Genomic DNA, 20,676 nt, shown 5'->3' with positions numbered 1-20,676 from the left:
GGGTTATTATACGGCAAAAATATTGACAAACATTACAAAAACAGTAAGAATAAGTTATATCATGCAATCAGATCTGCATTAAAAAAAATCAACTACTGAAATAGTTACACTTCAAAACAGCTTGACATTAATGCCCTTAAGACTTCTTAGAAACCTTAAGATTCATCAGCCTTTGGTGCAAGCAGACTGAAGGACGGACAAAAACGTTGGGGTTTGCACCACATTTGACCTCTCAACCCACAGCCATCACATACCAGCTCTGGGCTAATGGCACATATGGAAGCAATGCTGCAGCAACCAAACTGACTTCCTTCTTTTTCATGAACGTGTGGTGTTGAGAAAGAAACAAGGTAGAGTCCTAAAAGCATGAGAGGAAAGCACAAAAGGGAGGGAATTAAACTGAGGAATGTATGTTTGAGGATGGGTCTTTAGAAAGTGAGGACACAAGGAGGGAAGCAATTTTTTGCTCAAATTAATAATAATTTATTATTATTATACTCTTAATTGCTCAACTCTTAATTGCTTTTTCAAACTCTTAAAAAGCAGCAAAAATATAAAGGATTTGCTGGTGGTTCCTTATTCTGATCAGTGACCACCATGTCTGAGATGTGCAGACACCCACTATGAATTCTGGTAATTCTCACTTTCTTGTGCATTCATTAACTAGGAAGCGAGGCATGGCAGACTGAAGCACCCAAGCTGAATTTTCTACAGTAGACAAAGATGAAAGCATAGAACAAGAAGAGCGAGGTTAGAGAAAACAAGAAGTGAAGTGATGAGCACTCCAAAAAAACCTATTCTTCTACAGTCAAATACAGGACAAAGAAAGAATTCCCAAACACGGATGACTGCCTTACCACACAAATAAATTCTACTGTTGGCAGTGACATAAGTACAGAAAAAAATTAATTTTTGTAAATCACAAAGTGAATTAAGTCACTCATACTCCTTCACAAAAAAATAAAATAAAATCCTAGGTTGTACCTACTGAATTACAAATGTACCAGCACTGGAATGATAACCCCTTGCAAAATTATCCTGGGTTTAAGAATACATGTAGTGTATGTACAGCTTTTTTCACATGTGAAAAAAGGTTCTTCACAAGAAGTCACTGTGTGCCCCAATGTAAATTCACCAGGTGGAAAATACATGTGGCACAGAAAGTATCTTCTTAGCTGCTAACAAACAAGGGTGCATAAAACAAGGAAATATTTAAAACACAGCACACTGTATTACACGTAGAATTTTTCATTTCAAGTTTATTAAAACTTTAGCAGTACAAATGATCCAGGTTTTAGATTATCAAAAGACCAAACTGAAGTCCACATCTTAAAAAAAGGCGTTCCTCAAAACGTCTCTAAAACTTTGAGACGATGGAAACATTAAGTCCAAACACTCATGCATGCCTGTCATCATCTGTTCCAGGACTTGTTTCACGATCAGATTTCTTATCCTTACTAGGGGCATGATCTCTGTCCTGACTCTCTGATTTTTGGTTAATTTCTTTTTCAGCTGAGGATCTGGTCTTTTCCTTTTCATTACTCCTGTGTGAGTACGATTTTGATTCTCTCTCTTTGCTACTTGGTCTCTTTTTTGAATCTGGACTTCTATCTTGATCTCTACTAGACTTCTTACCTTTACTGGATTCAGGACTGCTACTTTCACGGCTTTTTGAATGCCTCTTCCTTTGGCTTTCACTATCATTCCTCCTATATGAGCTTCTACTTTCTCTATTTGAGTATCTTTCTCTGTTTCTGCTCTGACTTTCCTCTCTCTCTGAGCTCCTCGAGTTTCTCCTCCTCCTATTTTCTCTTCCTCTGTATCTATCTGGTGTACCTCTCCTTTCTCTGCTTCTTGATCGTCTTCTTCTTGATTCTCTATCCCTGTTCCTTGAATATTCCTTACTTCGACTGCGATCTCTGTCTCTGCTTCTTGATCTACCCCTTCTACCCCTATCTCTGCTTTTGCTTCGTTCCCTTGTTCTACTGCTGGAACTATGTTTTCCTCTAGCATGCTCACGCTCTCTGCTTCTTGATTTGTGTTTCTCCCTGTCTTTACTCTTCCTATGGTCATGTTCATTACTTCTTGAACCTGCCCTTCTGCTTCTCTCTTTACTCCTACTTCTTTCTTTATCTCTCCCTCTAGAATCATAGTGCTTTTCTTTTTCTCTGTCTTTCTCACGGTCCCTCTCTTTGCTTCTTGATCTTCTCTTCTCATCATGTCTGCTGTGTTTGGAGTCTCTTTCTTTACTTCTTGATTTCTCTCTGCTTTTACTATGGCTTCTAGATTTGCCTCTTTTCTTGGTCTTGCTTCTATTATGCTTGTCATCTTTTTCCAAATTTCTTCTTGTCTCCCTGTCTTTACTGCTGGATTTATGATCTTTTTTCTTCTCTTTTTCTCCTCTTCTGCTTGGACTTTCAGAAACTTGTCTGTGGTCTGATGTTTTTCTCTCCCTTCCTCTTCCTGGGCTTTTTTGATTATCTTTCCTGATTTCATTTATTTCACTCCTTGGAAAAAAAAAAATTGGAAAATTAAAAAATAATTTGAATCTCCTCCACTATGAAAAATGAAGTCAGAAATGAGGCTGCTTCACAATTGTAGCTTAAAATCACATTACATCATTTATAATAATAATTGTATTTTTATGGAAACCACAAATGAGTATGATTAAAGCCTGGTAGTTAAGTAATGGGATAACTAAGTCAGTGCGTCTTGTTTTCTTGGAATTAACTATAACTGAAAATTGAAGAGAATATGTATTACTTCTAATATATACAAAAATTTAAATGCATATATTTTAAATGCACATACACCGAACAGAAATCATCTTACTTGTCTCCTTTTATCCATCTTTCTCCACTTGACACTCTCATTCTTTGAGCTCTTTGCATTTCTTGCCTCCAATGTGGAGGAGTTTCACTGCGTCGGAATCGATCTCTTGACCTGGATCTGGAAGGAGTCCGGTAACGCTTGACAGAAAAAGAAAAGAAAGCCAGGTGCAAGTTAGCTATCAAAGCACATGAATCCAAAACAACGTTTTAATCCCCAGTGGTTGATTCTCCGCAGCACCTACCATGACTCAGACGCGTTCACTGAAATTATTAATTTACTGAACATCATGACATCATTCAGCTAAAGCAGCCCCTACATCAATTATGATGCACCCATAGATTATTTGCACACTTTTTTTTTTTTTAATTTACAAAATTGACCATCCTAATGAAAATGGAGTGCTGCCGCATTGTTTGCTTTGAGGAAGGGATTGCAAATATTTACCCTTGGTCCTCTTCCTTTTATTTTCCTTCCCGATCTGGTCACCAGCAGCCTTCTCTGGTATGTTGACTGGGAATTCGATAGATTACTAAAAATAAAAATCAGTATTGTTTGTAACATCAAAGAAGGAAAGAAGATCAAGACAACTTCATATCCTCACACAGCTCTGAGTGACACTATTGTATCCTGGCAGCAACAGTACACAGCCACCCTCCGCTATCAGTTCATTTCATGAGAATAGCTGATGCTCACTTTGAAGGTCTGATTAAACCTGTTACTGTAAAGTAACAGAAACTCAAGTGGTGAAGTATAATTATTCAATTGCATTTAAACCTTTCTAGCCCTGGCAGAAACAGCTACAATAATGGGCAACCCTGAAATCCTTCATTGCATAATTGTAAAACTTAAAACCCAAGATGTTTTATAAAACAGTGTTTGTGGAACTTGTATAATTTCCTAAGGGCATATTCAGTAATTACACAGCAGTAGCTTTCCATATGAAACTTCCACTTAGGCAAAAAGTAACCTACTTGAGACAAAGCCTGAACATGTACTGTTCATTTGTTTATTTAACAGATTTAACCTAAAAATAGGTAAGACAAGCTTGCCTAGTCTCTATATTAAAAGGATTTCATTTGAAGGGACATTAGAAGGAAAAGAAAGCTAAGAAGGAAACAAAAACTAATTTTTAGGTGTACTTTTCATTGGAAATTATGAGAGGTATACCTGTTATGCAGATAGAGATTTTCAATATTACTGTATCAGCTGGCTAATCAACCAAAATTTCTCATGAAAGCTTCAGTTTTGATTACTAGAAAGTATTTCACTGGACTGCTGAGTTCTTTTTTGAGGGCAGATTAAGATATAGACTCAGCTTGGACAGCTATAATGAATTCTAAATGAAACTGCAATCTATTTCATTTGCTTTTTCTTGAATCAGTCATTTTAAGCTTTTCATTCACCAAAAAACCATATTCAAACATTAAGCTTTTGCTCTAAAAAATAAAAGCAAAACCAACCGTTGCCAACTGAAAAAAGGATTCAGAAGTGATCACAACATTCAGCTGTTTAATAGGGAAATAACTCAGTAGTTTAAAACAGCACTACAACCATACCACTATCAGTGTCTAGTCAGACTCAAAACAGGTATACTACCTCTCTCTTTCCTTTTCTCTGCTTTTCCTCTCTTTTTCTTTCTCATCTGCTTTAGGAGGACTTTTTCTCATTAGGAACCGGTTTTCAGGTATTGGAGGAATTTCTTCAGGACGGACAGTAGATAACGGCTGTGCTTCAGGGTTTTCATCTTCACTTTCACTAGATGAACTGTATTTTTGTATAAACAAATATTTATGCTTAAGGCAAGTTATGTGGATGAGAAAAAAAATATTTGATCTATTTCAGTAATTCAGAATTCTCTCAATTCAGCATACAGATGATAAAATCAGAAACTTGGGGAACAAACAGAACTGTTTTAGAAACACTTTCTCCTACATCCTTATTCTGAAACATGCAATTGCAGTAGATTTTTGACTAGTATTTTTATTTTATGTAGTCCAGTGATGCAACACTGAACACTTATTTTGTATTTAGACAGAGCTTTAAAATAAATAGACATCAAGAAAGATAAGTTCAGATTTTTACACTCATATATATAACAGACTAAAAACTATTGTAACTCCCAAGTAGTGGGTATAATCGATAAAATTCTGTGAAATAGACTTAATTCCACAGAAAGAAAGCTTAGGCCCTAAATGAGTGTTTCTTACACTTTACCATTAGTTTGGAAAAATGTGACCTGCACTGACTACAGATTATAGAAGATTAGAAACACTACTTTCAGAAATAAGAACTTTTTGAGTTGTATCACATTCTAGTGACACTGCAAAACTTTGGGCACATCAGAACTAATGGTGTACATATATTCATCTGTATTCATCTAATTTTTTTGTTTAGTTCTGCTTATGCTTCTGTGTAGCACAGGAATCCCACGGCACACAACTGAAACTGAACTCTACAGAATTATCACGACTTATTTAAAACCAAACATTCCTGCAATTTTTCAAATCCAATATATGAAATTCTTAGTCTATTTTCTTCATTCCTGTACAAGCTGTAGTACATATGCACATAGATACTGCACTCTGTCATCAAGTCAGAAAAAGTAAGGTCATATACGAAAACAGCCTCCAAAATTTCCACGTATCTACTTTCCCAGTTACAGAATTGTACTTTGTGTTGTTACAGGATAGGAAAACAACACTGCACAGGAATATGTTAGAGAAAGCAAAAAACAAAAAACAACCCTCAATACTGACCTTTTCTTGCTTTTCTTTCTCTTTTTCTTTTCCTTCTTATGTTTCTTGGAATTTTTCTTGTGTTTCTTTTTTCGCTTTTTAGATTTCTCTTCTGAAGCACTCTCAGAATCCGATGATGAATCAGAAGATGATTCTGAATCACTTGAACTTTCTGAGTCGCTGGATGAGGAAGACGACTTGTGCCTTTTCTTGTCTTCTTTCTTGGCTTCAAGTCAGAACAATAAAGACATATATTTACATATCAGACAGTTTTAATTCACCACAGAAAAGCAAACTTATCTCGGAATTTCCTAAGCTGCTTATAATTGTGTCATGAAAGCACTTCACCAAAATACTCTAACAAAAGGTTTTGGGTAAAAAGACTGTTTCCCCCAAGTAAAATACAGTACAGGTCTCTAAATATATAAGGAATTTAAAATATTGTGTTTTCATAAAGAAGATCTAAAGCACTAAATATGTGCTGTCAAGAATTAGTATAACTGCATATGTTTTGCGATGACATTTTATGTAACATAAGCTTTATATGCAGTATTCTTAAAAATTAATTTTGTAAACATTTATAAAATTATTTGACTTTCGATGTAATCTGACATCATGTAAAAGATGCTCAAAGCACAAATGAGACAAGTTTACAAAAAGAAAATATACTTTACACTAAGTCCTTTGAAGTTAGCCCAACAGAGGGTAGACTCAGATTACGAGTTTTGCTACTATGTGAAACTGCTCAGAGAACAGCCCCACTCCTGCAGCTCACAGTGTTTTCCTACACAAAGATACAAACCCCTTACTAACCATCTGGTATGAAAAAGAACCTCGCTAAAGAGCAGGCTAGTCCTCAATTATGTACATCACCATTTCTCGTGTATCAACTGAAGCTGTAAATCAGAAATTTATTATCAATCTGATGGCAGTCCAACAGGAAGTAACACAGCACTTATCTTTTTATGCCCTGTAATGGAACTCAGATCTACTTAACCACTACACACTTCAGGTAAATTAATTAAACGGCATGGATACTCTCTAACGCGTTAAGAAATTCCTATCAAGCTATTAGCCACAAAATTAAAAGTTCTATTGAAAGCTCCAGTAGGGCACACTGGTTGTTTCTGTATAATCATAGTTAAATTTTTTAATTGGTATCAAATCTTACTTGACATGGCTCCTATAAATTGCAAAGACTATCGCTAACCATACAACACAATATCAGAATAACTGAAAAAAAAAAAAAAAATCTTCACCATTAAACAATTACACACAAAAAAAGCAATGGTTTCTACATAAGCAGGATAGAGATCTGAAGATTAAAAAAACCAGTAACATCCACTTAAAGAACCTTCTATGAAGAGTAGATGTGGAAACTGCCCTTTGGAAAAACCAAGCAGCTATTTCATGGAACAGCACACTGATTTTTGGAATTATCAATATTAGGATCTCCAGCTGCTTTGCAGTTATTATCAAGTTGACTGACACTTGAGAGAGGCAGCAGTAGGCAGCAGTAATATCAATAACATGACTACAATATAGCAAGTCTCCAATTTGACAACAACTTAACCTCATTTTTCCAGAACAACAACTCGGAAGGCAGCAATTTCTCAGAGATGATCAAAAGCAACAAAAATTGCATTAAATCTATTGTTCAGTCGGTAAAACTAAAAACAGTAAATGAATTTCTGCCTTGCTATGCATTATTTGTAGTAATAGGCTAGCACTTCCCACCAACTTTTCATGGGAAACAATAATTCTCATTTGGACTAACATTATAAAATCAGCAAGGACAGATCCATAGTTGGCCAACCAAAACAAGATTCTAGTTGTGGTTCAGGTAGGTTCTTTTTGATAAACCACGTGCTGTAGGAACTTCATGTTGCCTCTTGCATGTTGGATGTAACTGGATATGCTTTTGAGTAGAAAATTAAGTGGAAATGTACTATGCCAACTGTATAGTGACAGTTATGGTCCCTAATGGACATGAGAGCCAGCACATTTCAGAAAATAAATAGGAGGCACTACCTCCACGTAGGAGCAACCTATGTACTCTCTGATGACAACTCACTCATTCTGTCCACGACCAAATACTATTTTGAATACAGAACCAGTTTTTGAATACAGAGCCAGTGTGGTTCTGGCCAACTAAAGATCAAAACAACAAACAAAGCCACTCCTGCAGCATGAAGGTCATGAGGTGAGAAAGAAACAGACTTCTATTTACAGTTCAACTGTTCCAGATCATTAACTTCAGGATTAGGTTTCAGCTTATGGTCACATCTGAAATAGATGCCTTACTTCCTACTCCATTCACTGTGACATATATTCCCCACACTTCATGAATTACATGATCACACTGCACAATACAACCTAGCACTCCCCACATTTCAGTTTGTTATGAAGTGTAGCAACTCTCAGTTAGACATGTAGTATCAGACTCCTGGACTGAAACAAACAAATGACCTGGCCAGAAACAGTCACAGGCACAAAGGTCAGAACAGATAATCTCATCTCATAATTCACAGCTTCAATCTGTAGCTTCGTTTTGAACCTGTCAAAACCAACACACAGTTTGTACCCAATGGTCAGTTCACTTAAAAAAAAAATAAATAAATCCACAAAATAGCAAACTGTGAAGCTACAACAGTTAAGAGCAACCAGCTGGTAGAAAGAGGCATGCCAATGCTATGCAAAGAGCTTATGGAAGAAGTGAGTACCTAGGGGTCGGAGGGACAAGAAAAGAAGCAAAGGAGGAGACAAAACAGAAGTCCAGACAAACATGATTTATCAGAGTCACTGCTTTCTAAATGTTTTTCATTGACAATCCATGAGTCATTGCATAACTCTGCATCACCAATTCCTAATTTTTACGGGGAAAAATAAAGGTGCTAACTAAAGTGATAGAACAATTAAATTACAAAACTGTCCTCTGCTGAATGAGGAAGGCAGCCATAATCCTTTTAAACTGCAGAAGACACATGTTTACCAGCAGTGATTCTATAGAGATGTCTTCAACATCAGTGAAGATCATGAAACAAACATTCCAATGTTTGCAGAATCCTCTAAAAAATGTCATTTTTCCATGAAAAATCTTCATTAAAATCTCCTAACAAATACTGTCCAACTTGCAAACCATTTTTGTTACCATAGTAGCTCATCTAATCTGTAATGACCTTAGAAAACACTGACACATCAGTAGGTTTCTTTAAGTTTGTTGTGGCTTTTTTGTTTCCGTTACATTTTAAGATTTTTTTAAAATACCACTTGGCCAAAGAGATTCTTCTTCTATAATTTAGTTTTTCTCATTCAGTTTCACTAACACACCTTTACACTTCAAATAATAAAAATAGGAAAAAGCCTACAAGCATCCCACTTTTCTAGTCAATCAACCTCTAATACCAAGAGAAAGCTTCTGTTCTAAGCCTCTGCAATACTGTAATTCAACTGTGATCTTTAATTACTCAATTCACATAGAGTCCAGTAAGTTAACTCAATGGTGATCATCTTATCATCCCTAAACTGATCCAGTTCTTTTCTATGAACACTTCTGTTTGCTTCCTTCATAATATGCTTCATTCCAATACTCATGACAATAGCACAGAATCTTTCCTCAACTTCCAAAGAACATCCAAATCACACACCTAGCTTCTACTGTGATTCCTCCTAGTAGTGCCATCCTGGCTTCCCAAGAAACTCAAGAAACATCAGCGCAGTTTTCCCTCCATACAGACTTGCCCAATTCCTTTATGTTGCATATCAGACAAGCCTATAAAATAGATCTTAATTTAAGCCCCCTTAGCTATCATAGCATAACCCACATAAATTCATCACCATTATACTTCCCTTATTGTCAATCTCCTTGTTCCTCTGCCCTAGATAACAAATTCCCAAAAGCCAACTCTTCTGGTAACTGCTTCATGTTTCACAGCATCAGTCCATTTTTGCCTGCTACTGCTGTAATGTGCTACAAATACTTTCTTTCACAGCTAGATGATTCAATTGACCATCTTCCACTGTGCTACTCACCTCCCAAAAACTGCTGCTTTCATCTGGCTTCTTCCTTATACTCACAGGTATCAGGGCAAACACTTCCTTTAATTTCTGCTACCTCAGGCTCAGTTGCTTCATATTATGCATTTAGCAAACAATTAGAGTCATACCGTCCAGTTCTTTCAGTAGTGGTGAACTTCCCTCTGTAGATCCTACAGAAAGCCTTTGCCTTTCAATAGAGGGATTTTCCAATCACCACAAGCATTCTGCAAAGTAGCACCTTCATCAGGCTCCTCATTAATGCCCATACTCCTCCCTGCACTCAGGCACTAAGACTGCAAAGACAGAGGGCAGGGCTAAGTCTTGCTGATTCCCAAATACTCCTGCTGCCCAGTTATTTAGTACTGTGCCTTATGGTCAGTTGAGGGGCCTTCCTCTATCACTCTGGCAGCAATCTCTCTCCATGGCACACCAGACCAGCTACAGGGAGCAGAGCCTCCAGGATCCTAGCAGTACCAAGACAAAGAGGTATAACCACGCAGACAAACCGGTAGGACCAGTCAGATCTCTCCAGAAAAGCTAAAGGAAAAAAATGCACTTTTTTCCCCTGTGCCTTTGATGAATTCTTTAAAAGCCTCTCTAACAGCTGGAAGTCTGTGCAATTGAAACTATGACTTCCATTTAGTCTATTCAACTTCAAGATTTTTTGAATGTCTTAAGGAAAAGAAAATGTTTGGCTAACCAAGACAGAGCATGAGTATCTCATCCACTAGCTCCATCCATACTACATTTGTAGTCCTACCTCTTCATTTTCCAACTGATACAGCACTATTTTGTCCAAAAATATAAAAACAATGTTCTAACATAAAGGACAACTCATGGGTTAATTTAAGAAGTTGCAGAGCTTTTAAGAAGTCATAAGCCACTACTTGGAATTCTGAGAGATTTAAAACATCACTTCAGAACACACAGATTCCACAACAGGTAACCAGAGAACTACTATAAGGAAAACAAAACAACCAAGAAGCTCAAGTTTGAATGCTTGCATTTTCTTTAGGCCAAAGATACAATTAGCCCTGCCTCATGCCTTAAAATCCTTAGTGCAACCCTTCACAGTACTTATAAGCAGAATGTGCTGAGAAAGAAAAATGATGACAATCCTTATTAGAATTCCTACTAAAGATGTATCATGAGTCTCATTTACCAAGATTTTCTAGTGATAGCGGAATCTTAGATAGAGCCTTATTTTTTAAGAGAACCAGAATCCAGTCTCCAATACCACGTTCAACTCTGGAATGGCAGAGCAAAGAGATTCTGTCCCATTCCAGCTTATGAATACAGTTTATAGCTATTTAACAAGGATATGTGCTAAAGGGAAACTTCAGGCTTTCCTACTCTCCATGCCTGCTTTGCAGACTTACCTGAAACTTCAATTCAATTCATAAAAAGACACAGTTATTGAAGATAGTCAGACTGTTACTGCACTTAACACAACCTCTTCTTTAGGACAAGTGCTTACCAGTTTTGTACTAAGGCTGACCTAGCAGAGAAAAGATCTTCTGCACCAAAACCAGCTATGCTTTTTCAGAGACAAATTGTACTGCAGCGTTACTTAATTCCTTTCTGATTGTACCTCCATAACATTATCAAGAACGTCTCTAATTATTTCAGTGTCTACCAACAGGAAGAAAATTAGTAATACAATAGCACAGTTCACATATACCTAGATGTACAGTTAAAGCATACCTTTGGATTTTGGAATCAACTCTCCACAACTCAGTATGCGTACTTCAGCATATGGTTTACTAGATGCATCTGTTTTCTGGTTTTCTATTTCTCTCACAACTTCTTGACCTGAGATGACTTGTCCAAAAACAACATGATGTCTGAAGAATTTAAGGAAAAGTAAGAATTCTAATATTTAATTTTTAAGGCAGATCCCCAGAAAAGTATAAGAAAGTAACAGACACTTACCCATCTAAGTGAGGTGTAGGTTTAGTAGTTCTGTTGTTTCCAGTAGGTGTAATTTAAAGAGGAAAACAGGAATCAATTTTAGTGGAAAGCAGACAACATTTGAAATATGTACACAGATGATGAAAGTTACTGAATTAATAAAATTTAATACAACCAAGTACACATTATTCTAAGTTTGTATGCAGTTAAAAACATTGTATGATTTATACAAACTACCTATTCAATCCCTTACCATACCTTATTGAACAAGTTGTGACAAATTTTTAGATACATCCTCATTAAAAAAAGTATTAAGAATTGTATTTCTTAAATTACAGGAATACTACCAAGAACAGAAATAAAAATTAAGGCAACTGCCTCAGAAGAGGAAAAGTGAAAAAAAATAAAATAAAATAAAAAACCAACAACAAACTTATAGGAAAATAAATTAGCAAAGGAAAAAAAAATCTATATGTACAGAGTATTTGACATCAGAAGTAGAACTGACTCTCTACACCTGCACATAACTGAACAGTTGATAGCCTTCCCCTATATTAGAATTACTAAGGTATACATATGTCAGGCATGGCAAAAAAATAACAACAACAACAAAAAAACAACAAAACAACCCAAAACCTGAGCCAAATACAGTAACAATCACCCAAATATTCCAAAATAACGGTTTAATGATAAATCACAAGCACAACTTACCATGTTAAAAATGGTAATGAGAGATAGATAAGACTGATCAATTTCAAGTATTTACTTCTATAGAAGCATGTAATCCAGATGCATTTTAGAGTTTTAAGCTTTAGATATAGCTACAAATGAGACTGCATTGAGAAGTTATCTTGTGACAGAAAATTTTTCTGTTACTTTCAGCTAGAGGACCCCTGGAACTTTTTTGCTTCTTTCCAGACAACATATACTAGAAAAAAAGTGAAAGAGCTCTACAGGGAACTAACAGACTTATGCTGTTGCTTGAGTTAGAAGACAGTTACTAAAAGAGGACCAAAAGGTCTTTTGCACAGATAATAAACACTGAACAGCAGAGTGATAAAACCTCTCCCTAAAGAGCTCAGCAGGAAAATGGCTATTTCCGTGTGTATAATCAAAGAATATTAGGATGTTATAATCACAAAATAAACAAGAGAGTTAGGCAGACTATGATAACAAAAGAGAAAGCCCTTATCCTGGGCTCACCCTCAAAACACCATTAGAGACGATCTCCAGAAGAGATCCTTCCCCTCTGGTAGCCAGCTCTTAAATAGGTCTAGGAGCACAGCTGAATTGCCTTCACCTGTGCTCCTCTGGCTGACTCATGGCTCGCCTCAGGTGATCAATCAGAGGTTCAGGCCTCTGATTCAGGACTCAGCAGTTCCCGTACACCATGTAACTTCCTCAAGAGGCATCAACTTTTATATGTTGTAGACCACCTCCCATGCAAACTCAAAAAATAGTCTACAGCTTACAAAACAGCAAATCACACATTTCAGAACAGTTCAATACTTACATAAAGAACTGTGAACCATTTGTATCCTTTCCTCGGTTGGCCATTGAAAGAAGAAATTCTTTGTTGTGCTTTACAGCAAAGCTTTCATCTGAAACAAGCATTTTCAATCACTTTATATACATACTGCATATGCTTAGATGAATGCTCTACTCTAAGTAAACTCATTCACGTTAAATAAATTTACTAGTCACATCTGTAAAAAGTTACATTAAAACTCAATACAAGACAAAAGCTATTTTTTCATATACATTATTCTTTTTATTCTAAATAGTGTAATTTAAGAAAGGGAAGTAAGAATTAATAGCTTATAGTCTGGGAAAAACTAAAAATGGAAAACAGAATTTTCTTATAAGAGATTTGTTTTATTTTTCTTGATACCAACATTAATAGAGCAACAACTGAAAATAATGAGTTCTTTTTATTCATCACATGCTGGTCACTATGTCTTTGGAGTAAAAAAAAAAAAGTTTTCAGTTGCAAAGCACTATTAAGAAACCCTGTTTCTTCCAGAAAGTATTTTATTATGTATTGCTTAATACACAAGGATAGTCAGTTTGAGAGCAATAACAAAATGGTTCTGTTTCTCTGTCATCTACACAAATGATCTTAATAAGCCAGTCATTAAAAAAATAAATTCAACTTGGATGAAGCTTTTACTTCTAATAAGCACATCACTTCGACAGTTTAGATTAAATTCAATGAAATCGTATGAAGTAATCACCATTCCTCATTTAAGACATCTGTAAGAGAGCAGTCTATCTTCCTCCTACCACAGAACAGCCTAACAGTTGCTTGGGGATCCAAACTATACAGATGAAGTTTGCTCAGTACTCCTTAAATACAAAGGGCAGGAGCCAACATTAACAAAAAAGAAAAGTATGTAATCTGTAAGGCTGTGGTTTCCCATCATACAGCATAACAGCCAGTAACAGGGACAGTCCCACTTAGTCTATATGGTCACCTATATAACTGCAGTATTGTGTGGCACTGAGTATCTAATCCTACAGTGAGCTGGTTAAGGATGCCACACACAAGCAATACTTTCTAGAGATTCAATTTTACACTGTGACCAAGTTGAAAAGACACCTTGCAACTGCCAGAAAGTAGAAGTCCTCTTTTCCCACCTCTCTCACTTTTTCTGGCTCTCATGCTTGCCTATCTATGAAATGAAATCCACTCACCAATAGGGAAACAAGTACATTTTTTGCTTTAACAGTTTTCAGACATTCTAGCATGCAGTCAGTTTGCAGTTTGATCCAAATGAGGGCCAATGCAAGGTATGATCTCCTCCATCTGGCAATTGCAAACTGTTCATTCAACACAATGTCTGATAGAAAATTGCAGCCAGCCTCTACAGTGAATCATTCTTTTGATGCCTTGCTGCAAGCTCAGACGAGGTCCAACTGCTCCCAGAAACAGAGTTGCTCCAGTACACTCCTGACAAACACGGGCTGAGAAGCACACTGGAGAGAAAAATTCTTATGCATCAATGATTGAAGGAGAACCAGTACTGTGAGAAAATGGATGGCTTCCTCATACTTAATTCCTCTTGGTTCAGAAAAGCAGGGTTTTATACTGTCTCACAAAGGTAAGATTTGCAAGAAAGGCATAATAGAATCAAGTTTTCTCCTTCTGACTGGAAGAAAGGCAATCCCCAACTTTTAGCCAGCTACTGAAGCAGAAGATATGTTCAGAAACTGTGCTGAAAAATTTTTCTAGAACTGCGAATCTAGTAAACCTGACATATGAAAGCAATTGTATAGAATATATAGATAACTGCTTACAGTATCAACAAAATAGAGCAGACTGATACAATTCTCACCTTCAAAAAAGCCACCATAAATGGATTCTCCTCCCCTGCCATTTCCTTGAAAGAAAAAACATGAATTAAAACCTATAATAGTGTAAAAAGTTGCATAAGTGAAAGATGCTTCATAATGCAAAATATAGCTGCGTTCAAGTCACTAACATTATTCTTCAAGATATGCAAAGATCAAGATATCTTCATAGTACCATTAAGCAGAAGCAAACTTGGAGAAAAATTGAAGTTTTCCTACATATTCTGTTATATGCCTTTTTTCTTCTCAGCAGCAGATACATTTTATCTTCATATTTATAACTTGCAATTAAGTACTTAATGCTCTGAGACATGAAGTCACAGAGCAGAATACATGCATACAAATTTACGTAATTTTGTTACACAAGTTTACACAAAGTTTCTTATGCCAAAAATAGTTAAAAAAGCAGTTAAATTGCATAATTAATGTAAATTGATGATGCTACGTAGGACTCCCAAAACATTCTACTGCATAAGCATTAAATTTTTCTTGAAAGATTCTCATCATACCTTCACTGAAGTCACCGCCTTGGATCATAAAATCTTTCACTACCCTGTGAAATAGACAACTTTTGTAATGCAATGGCTTTTGGGTGGATTTTCCTGTACCCTTTTCACCTAAAGGAGAGGAAGGGGAACAAAAAACAAAATGACTCTTTGTATCCGTACAGTCTCCATTTAAATACTTAATCAAAGCTATCTACCAAGCTCTGAAAAACTAATTTGTGGATACATACTTGTAATGCCAGTAAGAAAGCAACGCAGAAACTTCTTTTTATTTCTACAGTTATACTAAAAGAAATCCTTACTTACATTAGCATACAACATAATAATAGCTTTTTTTTTTGCCAGCCCAGCATCACATACAGTCATAGCACAATGAATTCACAGAGAATTAAATTAGAGCTCACACAGATAATGCAGAATGCCACCTACCTGGAGAGGCTTAAACATGTAAGGATACGATATATTACTGTTACTGCTAAGAAAACTCCTATATAGATTGACAGAAATTAAACAGCCAGATTAACATAACCATCCTTGCTCACAAGCAAATGAGATACTCAGATCTTCGGTTACAGGACTAACGTAGCATAAAAGCTCATAGACAAAAAATAAAATGGGAAAAAAAAAAAAAAAAAAAAAGAGATGAGGAGGGAACGAGAAATGATTTTAAAGGAATTTGTTACCTTCCCAACTCATGATTCCAACTCCCAGTCTCCTCCCCTAAATCAGATCTAATGCTCTTCAGACTCCTAAGCAAGTCCTCTGCCTCAGCAAAACACTATCTACTTTTGCTCCCACCTTCAAACAAATAAGGTCTCTGCTGAGATAGCCAAATGAATGGCTCATGGTGGGGGCCTTGTGAATGTCAAAGCCAACATCAAGGTAACAGTAAAGCATAAGAGTAAGGAGCAGGGACCATCCTGAAAGATAAAGGATTCTTCCTTTCACTGCTCCCAGACCATTAGACTGTATCTTCCCGCAATCTCATTCCAAGCTGTGAAACTGGCAGTTGCCACTGAACTTACCTGATGCTCCACATGGATCTGACTAGTTACAATAAACACTTCTGATAGGAACTTTGATAAATGTGTGGCTGTGTACTGTGCTGGCCTGTCTCACACCTAACAGACGTGCCAGTAAAAACAGGTGCTGACCCATTTTTCAAGAAGATAGCATGTCTTTTTCAAAACCACCAGAAAAAAGGCAAGCATAAATAAAATTAAAATTTAAAATGTTTACAATCAATATCATAAATACTTCTCCAAAATACTTTCTTCACCATTCTTAAATATTTAAAAGCAGCATAGTATTTCAGCCCCTGATTTTAAATCTGATTTTATTTTAAACTAAACAAGGAGCTACGTTTCTGACCTGAAGTGCTGTTCAAAGACTTCAAGTGAAAAATCTAAATCAGTTTTCAGAGAATAACACCTTGTGCAGTAAATCTGACTTTTGGACATTTGACAGAAAATAAAGAATGCCATGGACACATGAAAACACATTACCATTGAATAAGAAGAATCACTTTAAAGTTCAAATTGGTTAGCAATTTTTGATAACCCGATTCTGAACCAGAATCCCTAGATGAGATAATGCTCAGGAATGCTGCACAAAGCTAACTTGACATGAACGCAATTATGCGCTCACACCTGATTCAGACCGTACTAGTACTAAGTGATTCGGTATTAACAGCTGTGAAGCACTGACTAGAAAGACAACAAACTGAAAGAAAAGCAGGTGGAAAATGCTGACAACATTAAACATGGATTTAGGTATTCACAGAATCATTCCTGTGATAATATTCAAGTTCTGCAAAGCTGTGAGCATTTCCAACCACAACAGGTAGAGCATTGAGAAATAATTCTACTTGGAAATAGCTACCTAGAATAGTAGCTTCTAGGAAAGAATCTTCTTAAATAATTTCTTCAACAAATAACTTGAATTTCACTAGGACTGGAAATCACCAGCATCCAACAAAACTACTTTGTGAAGCAAAATATTAATGCATACCAGCAACAGCCTTCAAACATACACAAGTATAGTAAAACTGAAGGGTAATCCTCCATGCCTGACCTCTTATTGGCTACCTTTTAAGATGGATGATGTTATACAATGTGAACAGTAGTATCTGTGCTAGTAAAAGAAAATCAGCTTACCGTGCCAGCATTTGAAGTTGATTAGTACATGCTCTCTGCAACATCTTAAGCCAAAAACTACAACTGCTTTGATTCTGCATCAGATATATATGAGAAGTTTGCTAAATCTCCAGAGATATCAAGAACTAGTGTTTGATGTACTTAGTTTTACACCTCAGCATGTCGGAAAACGTTAACACAGATGTTAAATTAGCAAACATGGTATTACATTTGAAATTATAAATAATATTAAAATCTACAAACCTGTGCAAAGGCAGCGAAAATTCTCACATGTCTTTGGACACACATCTGAAAATAGTTCAAAGACCACTCTTCCAGCTAGGAGAAAAAGACATATTTGTTATGAAGTTAACTAGTATTTGTATTATTTTTAAACATTTTACAGGAATATCCCATTATTGAATTGACTGTTTTCATTTTCTTACCAGGTACATTGTTGATGGCTATGTCGAAAAAGCAACGAGGTCTCTGGACCTTTACTCCCATGGCTTCGAAAATTTTAATACTGTAAATAATAAAAAGTAAAATTGAATTTATTCCTCTGTGTAGTGAATCTATGTTCAAGTTCTACAATGTGGAAGATTTTATACAGACAACAAAAACTGCAGAAAAGATAAAAATAGAAACTTAGAAACAGGTAGCAAAACCAGTATTTCTAAAGGTTAAGAAAGAGCTACTTAAGTATTTTAAGCCATTTTCATGTTTTGTGGAGTAATTCTGTGAGTAATTCTGGTCATTCCTGCTGCAACATTATCAAATCTAAACTTCAGTGACGTATTTCAGGTGAGGAATTACAAACACAAAAGATACTGTATGGTGTGGGGATAACAAAGCTATAAATTTGCTTGCTTTCCAGCTGAGTAATCACTTAAGTTGTCTGCTCCTAGAATTCTTGGATCTTCAAGGTAAAATAGTGCCAAAGGAAGACAAAGTCAGCTTTGAGACCAGACAGTTGTGTCAAACAACTTTTTGCAACTGCCTTTCAGTTGTTTAAACAGACTCATTTTTGCAATCCGCTTGGCTCAGCATCAGTGGCTGAGGTGGCCACCCACCTTCTGGTCAGGGGGACAAGCCTTGTGGCAGCTTCTTTTGCTCAAGAATATACTGGTGGCTGCAGTTCGCAACTATGGCCAGTTAAACTAAGATTCCTTTAATACACCTCAACCACGAACTACAGCAACACAAGAAAGTACACTGTGCTTGTAACGGTGAGGAGCACAGTGAGGTGGACAGCCCAGAAATGATGAACTTCAACAGCTGTAGTTGAATCCATTATTATGTGACAGTGTAAAATGAACAGTCTTGCTGCTAATCTCTTATTTTGCTTTCACTCCCCGTCCATGCTGAGAGAAGCATCCATCTGCTCTCACAAAATAAACAGCCATACAGCCTGCTTCACTACTTACACAGCACATTTTCTCCTATGGCAAACTACAGCAATGGCTTTAGACCCATCGCTGTGACACCTGCAGCCTGATTAGCACACCTTTCCCATGAGCAACTTCCCACTCCTCAGTGGGAAGTACAGACCCGAGGTGAACTGATGGACTTCCTGACCATGGTGGTGACAGGCTGACAGGCTGCCCTGATTGCAGGTGTTATTGTGTCAAACTTGGATATAATGTAGCAAGCAAAGTAACATGAAGGATTTTCTCTGAGCTCCTCATAACAATTGAGCAAGTCAGGTGGGCATGCTTTCAGAAATACCAGGACTTCAGCACAAAGGAGGAACTGGTCAAAGAGCAGAAGTTAGGTTACAATGATCAAAACTAGAACACGTGGAGGATTAAACCTTGTTTTTAGGCATATTTCCAGGATTCCTGTCATTGGAGTGTCAAGAGCTGCTCTAACCAGGATCAAAACCATTCCACACCATAAAAAAAGATGAAGATCTTCCAAAATTACTGCCAAATGAAGCAGTTCTGGCTTTGTATCATTTCTTTTCTTTTTGTGTCATTGTTTATCTGTTTATCTTGATACTTTTAATGCAACTTGTCTTATACCTTTAAGCACATAAATCTCCTTGTTTTTGTGCAATGAGCAGTAACTTAGTTTTGTATGCAAACACAGTCTTCCAGCATCACATACAATCATACAACTTCTCTGAGGCTGCATCCTCTCTGAATTCAGAGAGGAAAAAAACAACGATAACAAGAAGATCCATAAGACTGGAATACTTTCTCCAGAAGTTGAAATATAATCCATAATTAATTTTTTTTTAATTGCCAGAAAACACTACTCAAACACCTTTCCTAAAGCTTCACCCATATCTGTGCCACAGAACAGCCTCGAAATATACAACTGTTGCCATCTGTCACTTCAGTTTATGAAGGAGAGGCTACAGACTCTAGAACCACGTTAGTCTGCATTCGCTCTCCTTGTGCTCAGCATCACTCTCAGCATCTCGCCAAGATTACACAGCAAAAAAATCACAAGAGCAACACAGGAAGGATTTACATGCAACACCACTCAATAATTTATCATCCACGTGATTCTTAGCTAGACTTTTTAAGCTAGATTCTTCACAGCTAGACTGTGCAAACATGCAGAACCTCAGCAGACACACACTTAGCTGTCTAACAAGTTAATTCACACAAGCCAGAGATTCACCAAAAGCAGTAGCAGCCCTGCCTCATCCTGCTTGTTCTTCTTGCTGAACTGTTTGCTGTATCTCCTCTATTACTATTAACACAACTTTTGTAGCCAGGCAGAGAATCAGAGAAGGTGCACAGAGCCAGGGACTTCGATGCTGCCGGGTCACAGGTGGCTGGACCCACACAAGGGATGCAGATAAGGCAGGCAAGAGGACAAGCTGCCCATCAACTCACACACTGCCAAGAGCACAATGTGCTACACAGGCACACAGGAGAGGAAGAGAAGACTTTTTTTTTTTTTGCAGAAAGCCTCTCAGAACAAATGCTACAATACATATTGTTTGGTGATCAAACTGACGGGCTGAAATGAACCAAGACACCTAAGGTCCAGCAGTGCAGCAACTGACTAATTGTACCCAAACTTGAAGCATTTTGGCCTTCAGTGGGTTGGGTGAGGAGGGATTCAACCCTGCTTTACAGGTAATCTGCTTGAGAAATAAAGGTGTCTACACGAACATTTATATACAGTACTTTAGCAAAAAAAAAACCCCAC

The 20,676-nt window shown here is 36.8% G+C and overlaps 1 protein-coding gene across 1 annotated transcript; it reads right to left on the bottom strand.

The window, feature by feature from the left end:
* Window positions 1–1,396: 1,396 nt before the first annotated feature.
* PPIG (peptidylprolyl isomerase G) lies at window positions 1,397–18,015 on the bottom strand (the record flags this gene model as incomplete). Its single annotated transcript, XM_079539243.1, has 12 exons — window positions 1,397–2,507; window positions 2,833–2,969; window positions 3,277–3,361; window positions 4,429–4,596; window positions 5,589–5,793; window positions 11,310–11,449; window positions 11,538–11,567; window positions 13,030–13,117; window positions 14,852–14,896; window positions 15,377–15,484; window positions 17,773–17,847; window positions 17,955–18,015. The coding sequence occupies 12 exons, from the start codon at window positions 18,013–18,015 to the stop codon at window positions 1,397–1,399; spliced, it is 2,253 nt and encodes a 750-aa protein (XP_079395369.1).
* Between the last annotated feature and the right edge of the window lie 2,661 nt (window positions 18,016–20,676).

Source organism: Tetrao urogallus (assembly GCF_951394365.1).
Source record: "Tetrao urogallus genome assembly, chromosome: 8".
NCBI classification, from domain to species: domain Eukaryota; kingdom Metazoa; phylum Chordata; class Aves; order Galliformes; family Phasianidae; genus Tetrao; species Tetrao urogallus.
The sequence above is the reverse complement of the archived record's forward strand: the minus strand, read 5'-3'. Positions and strand labels throughout refer to the sequence as shown.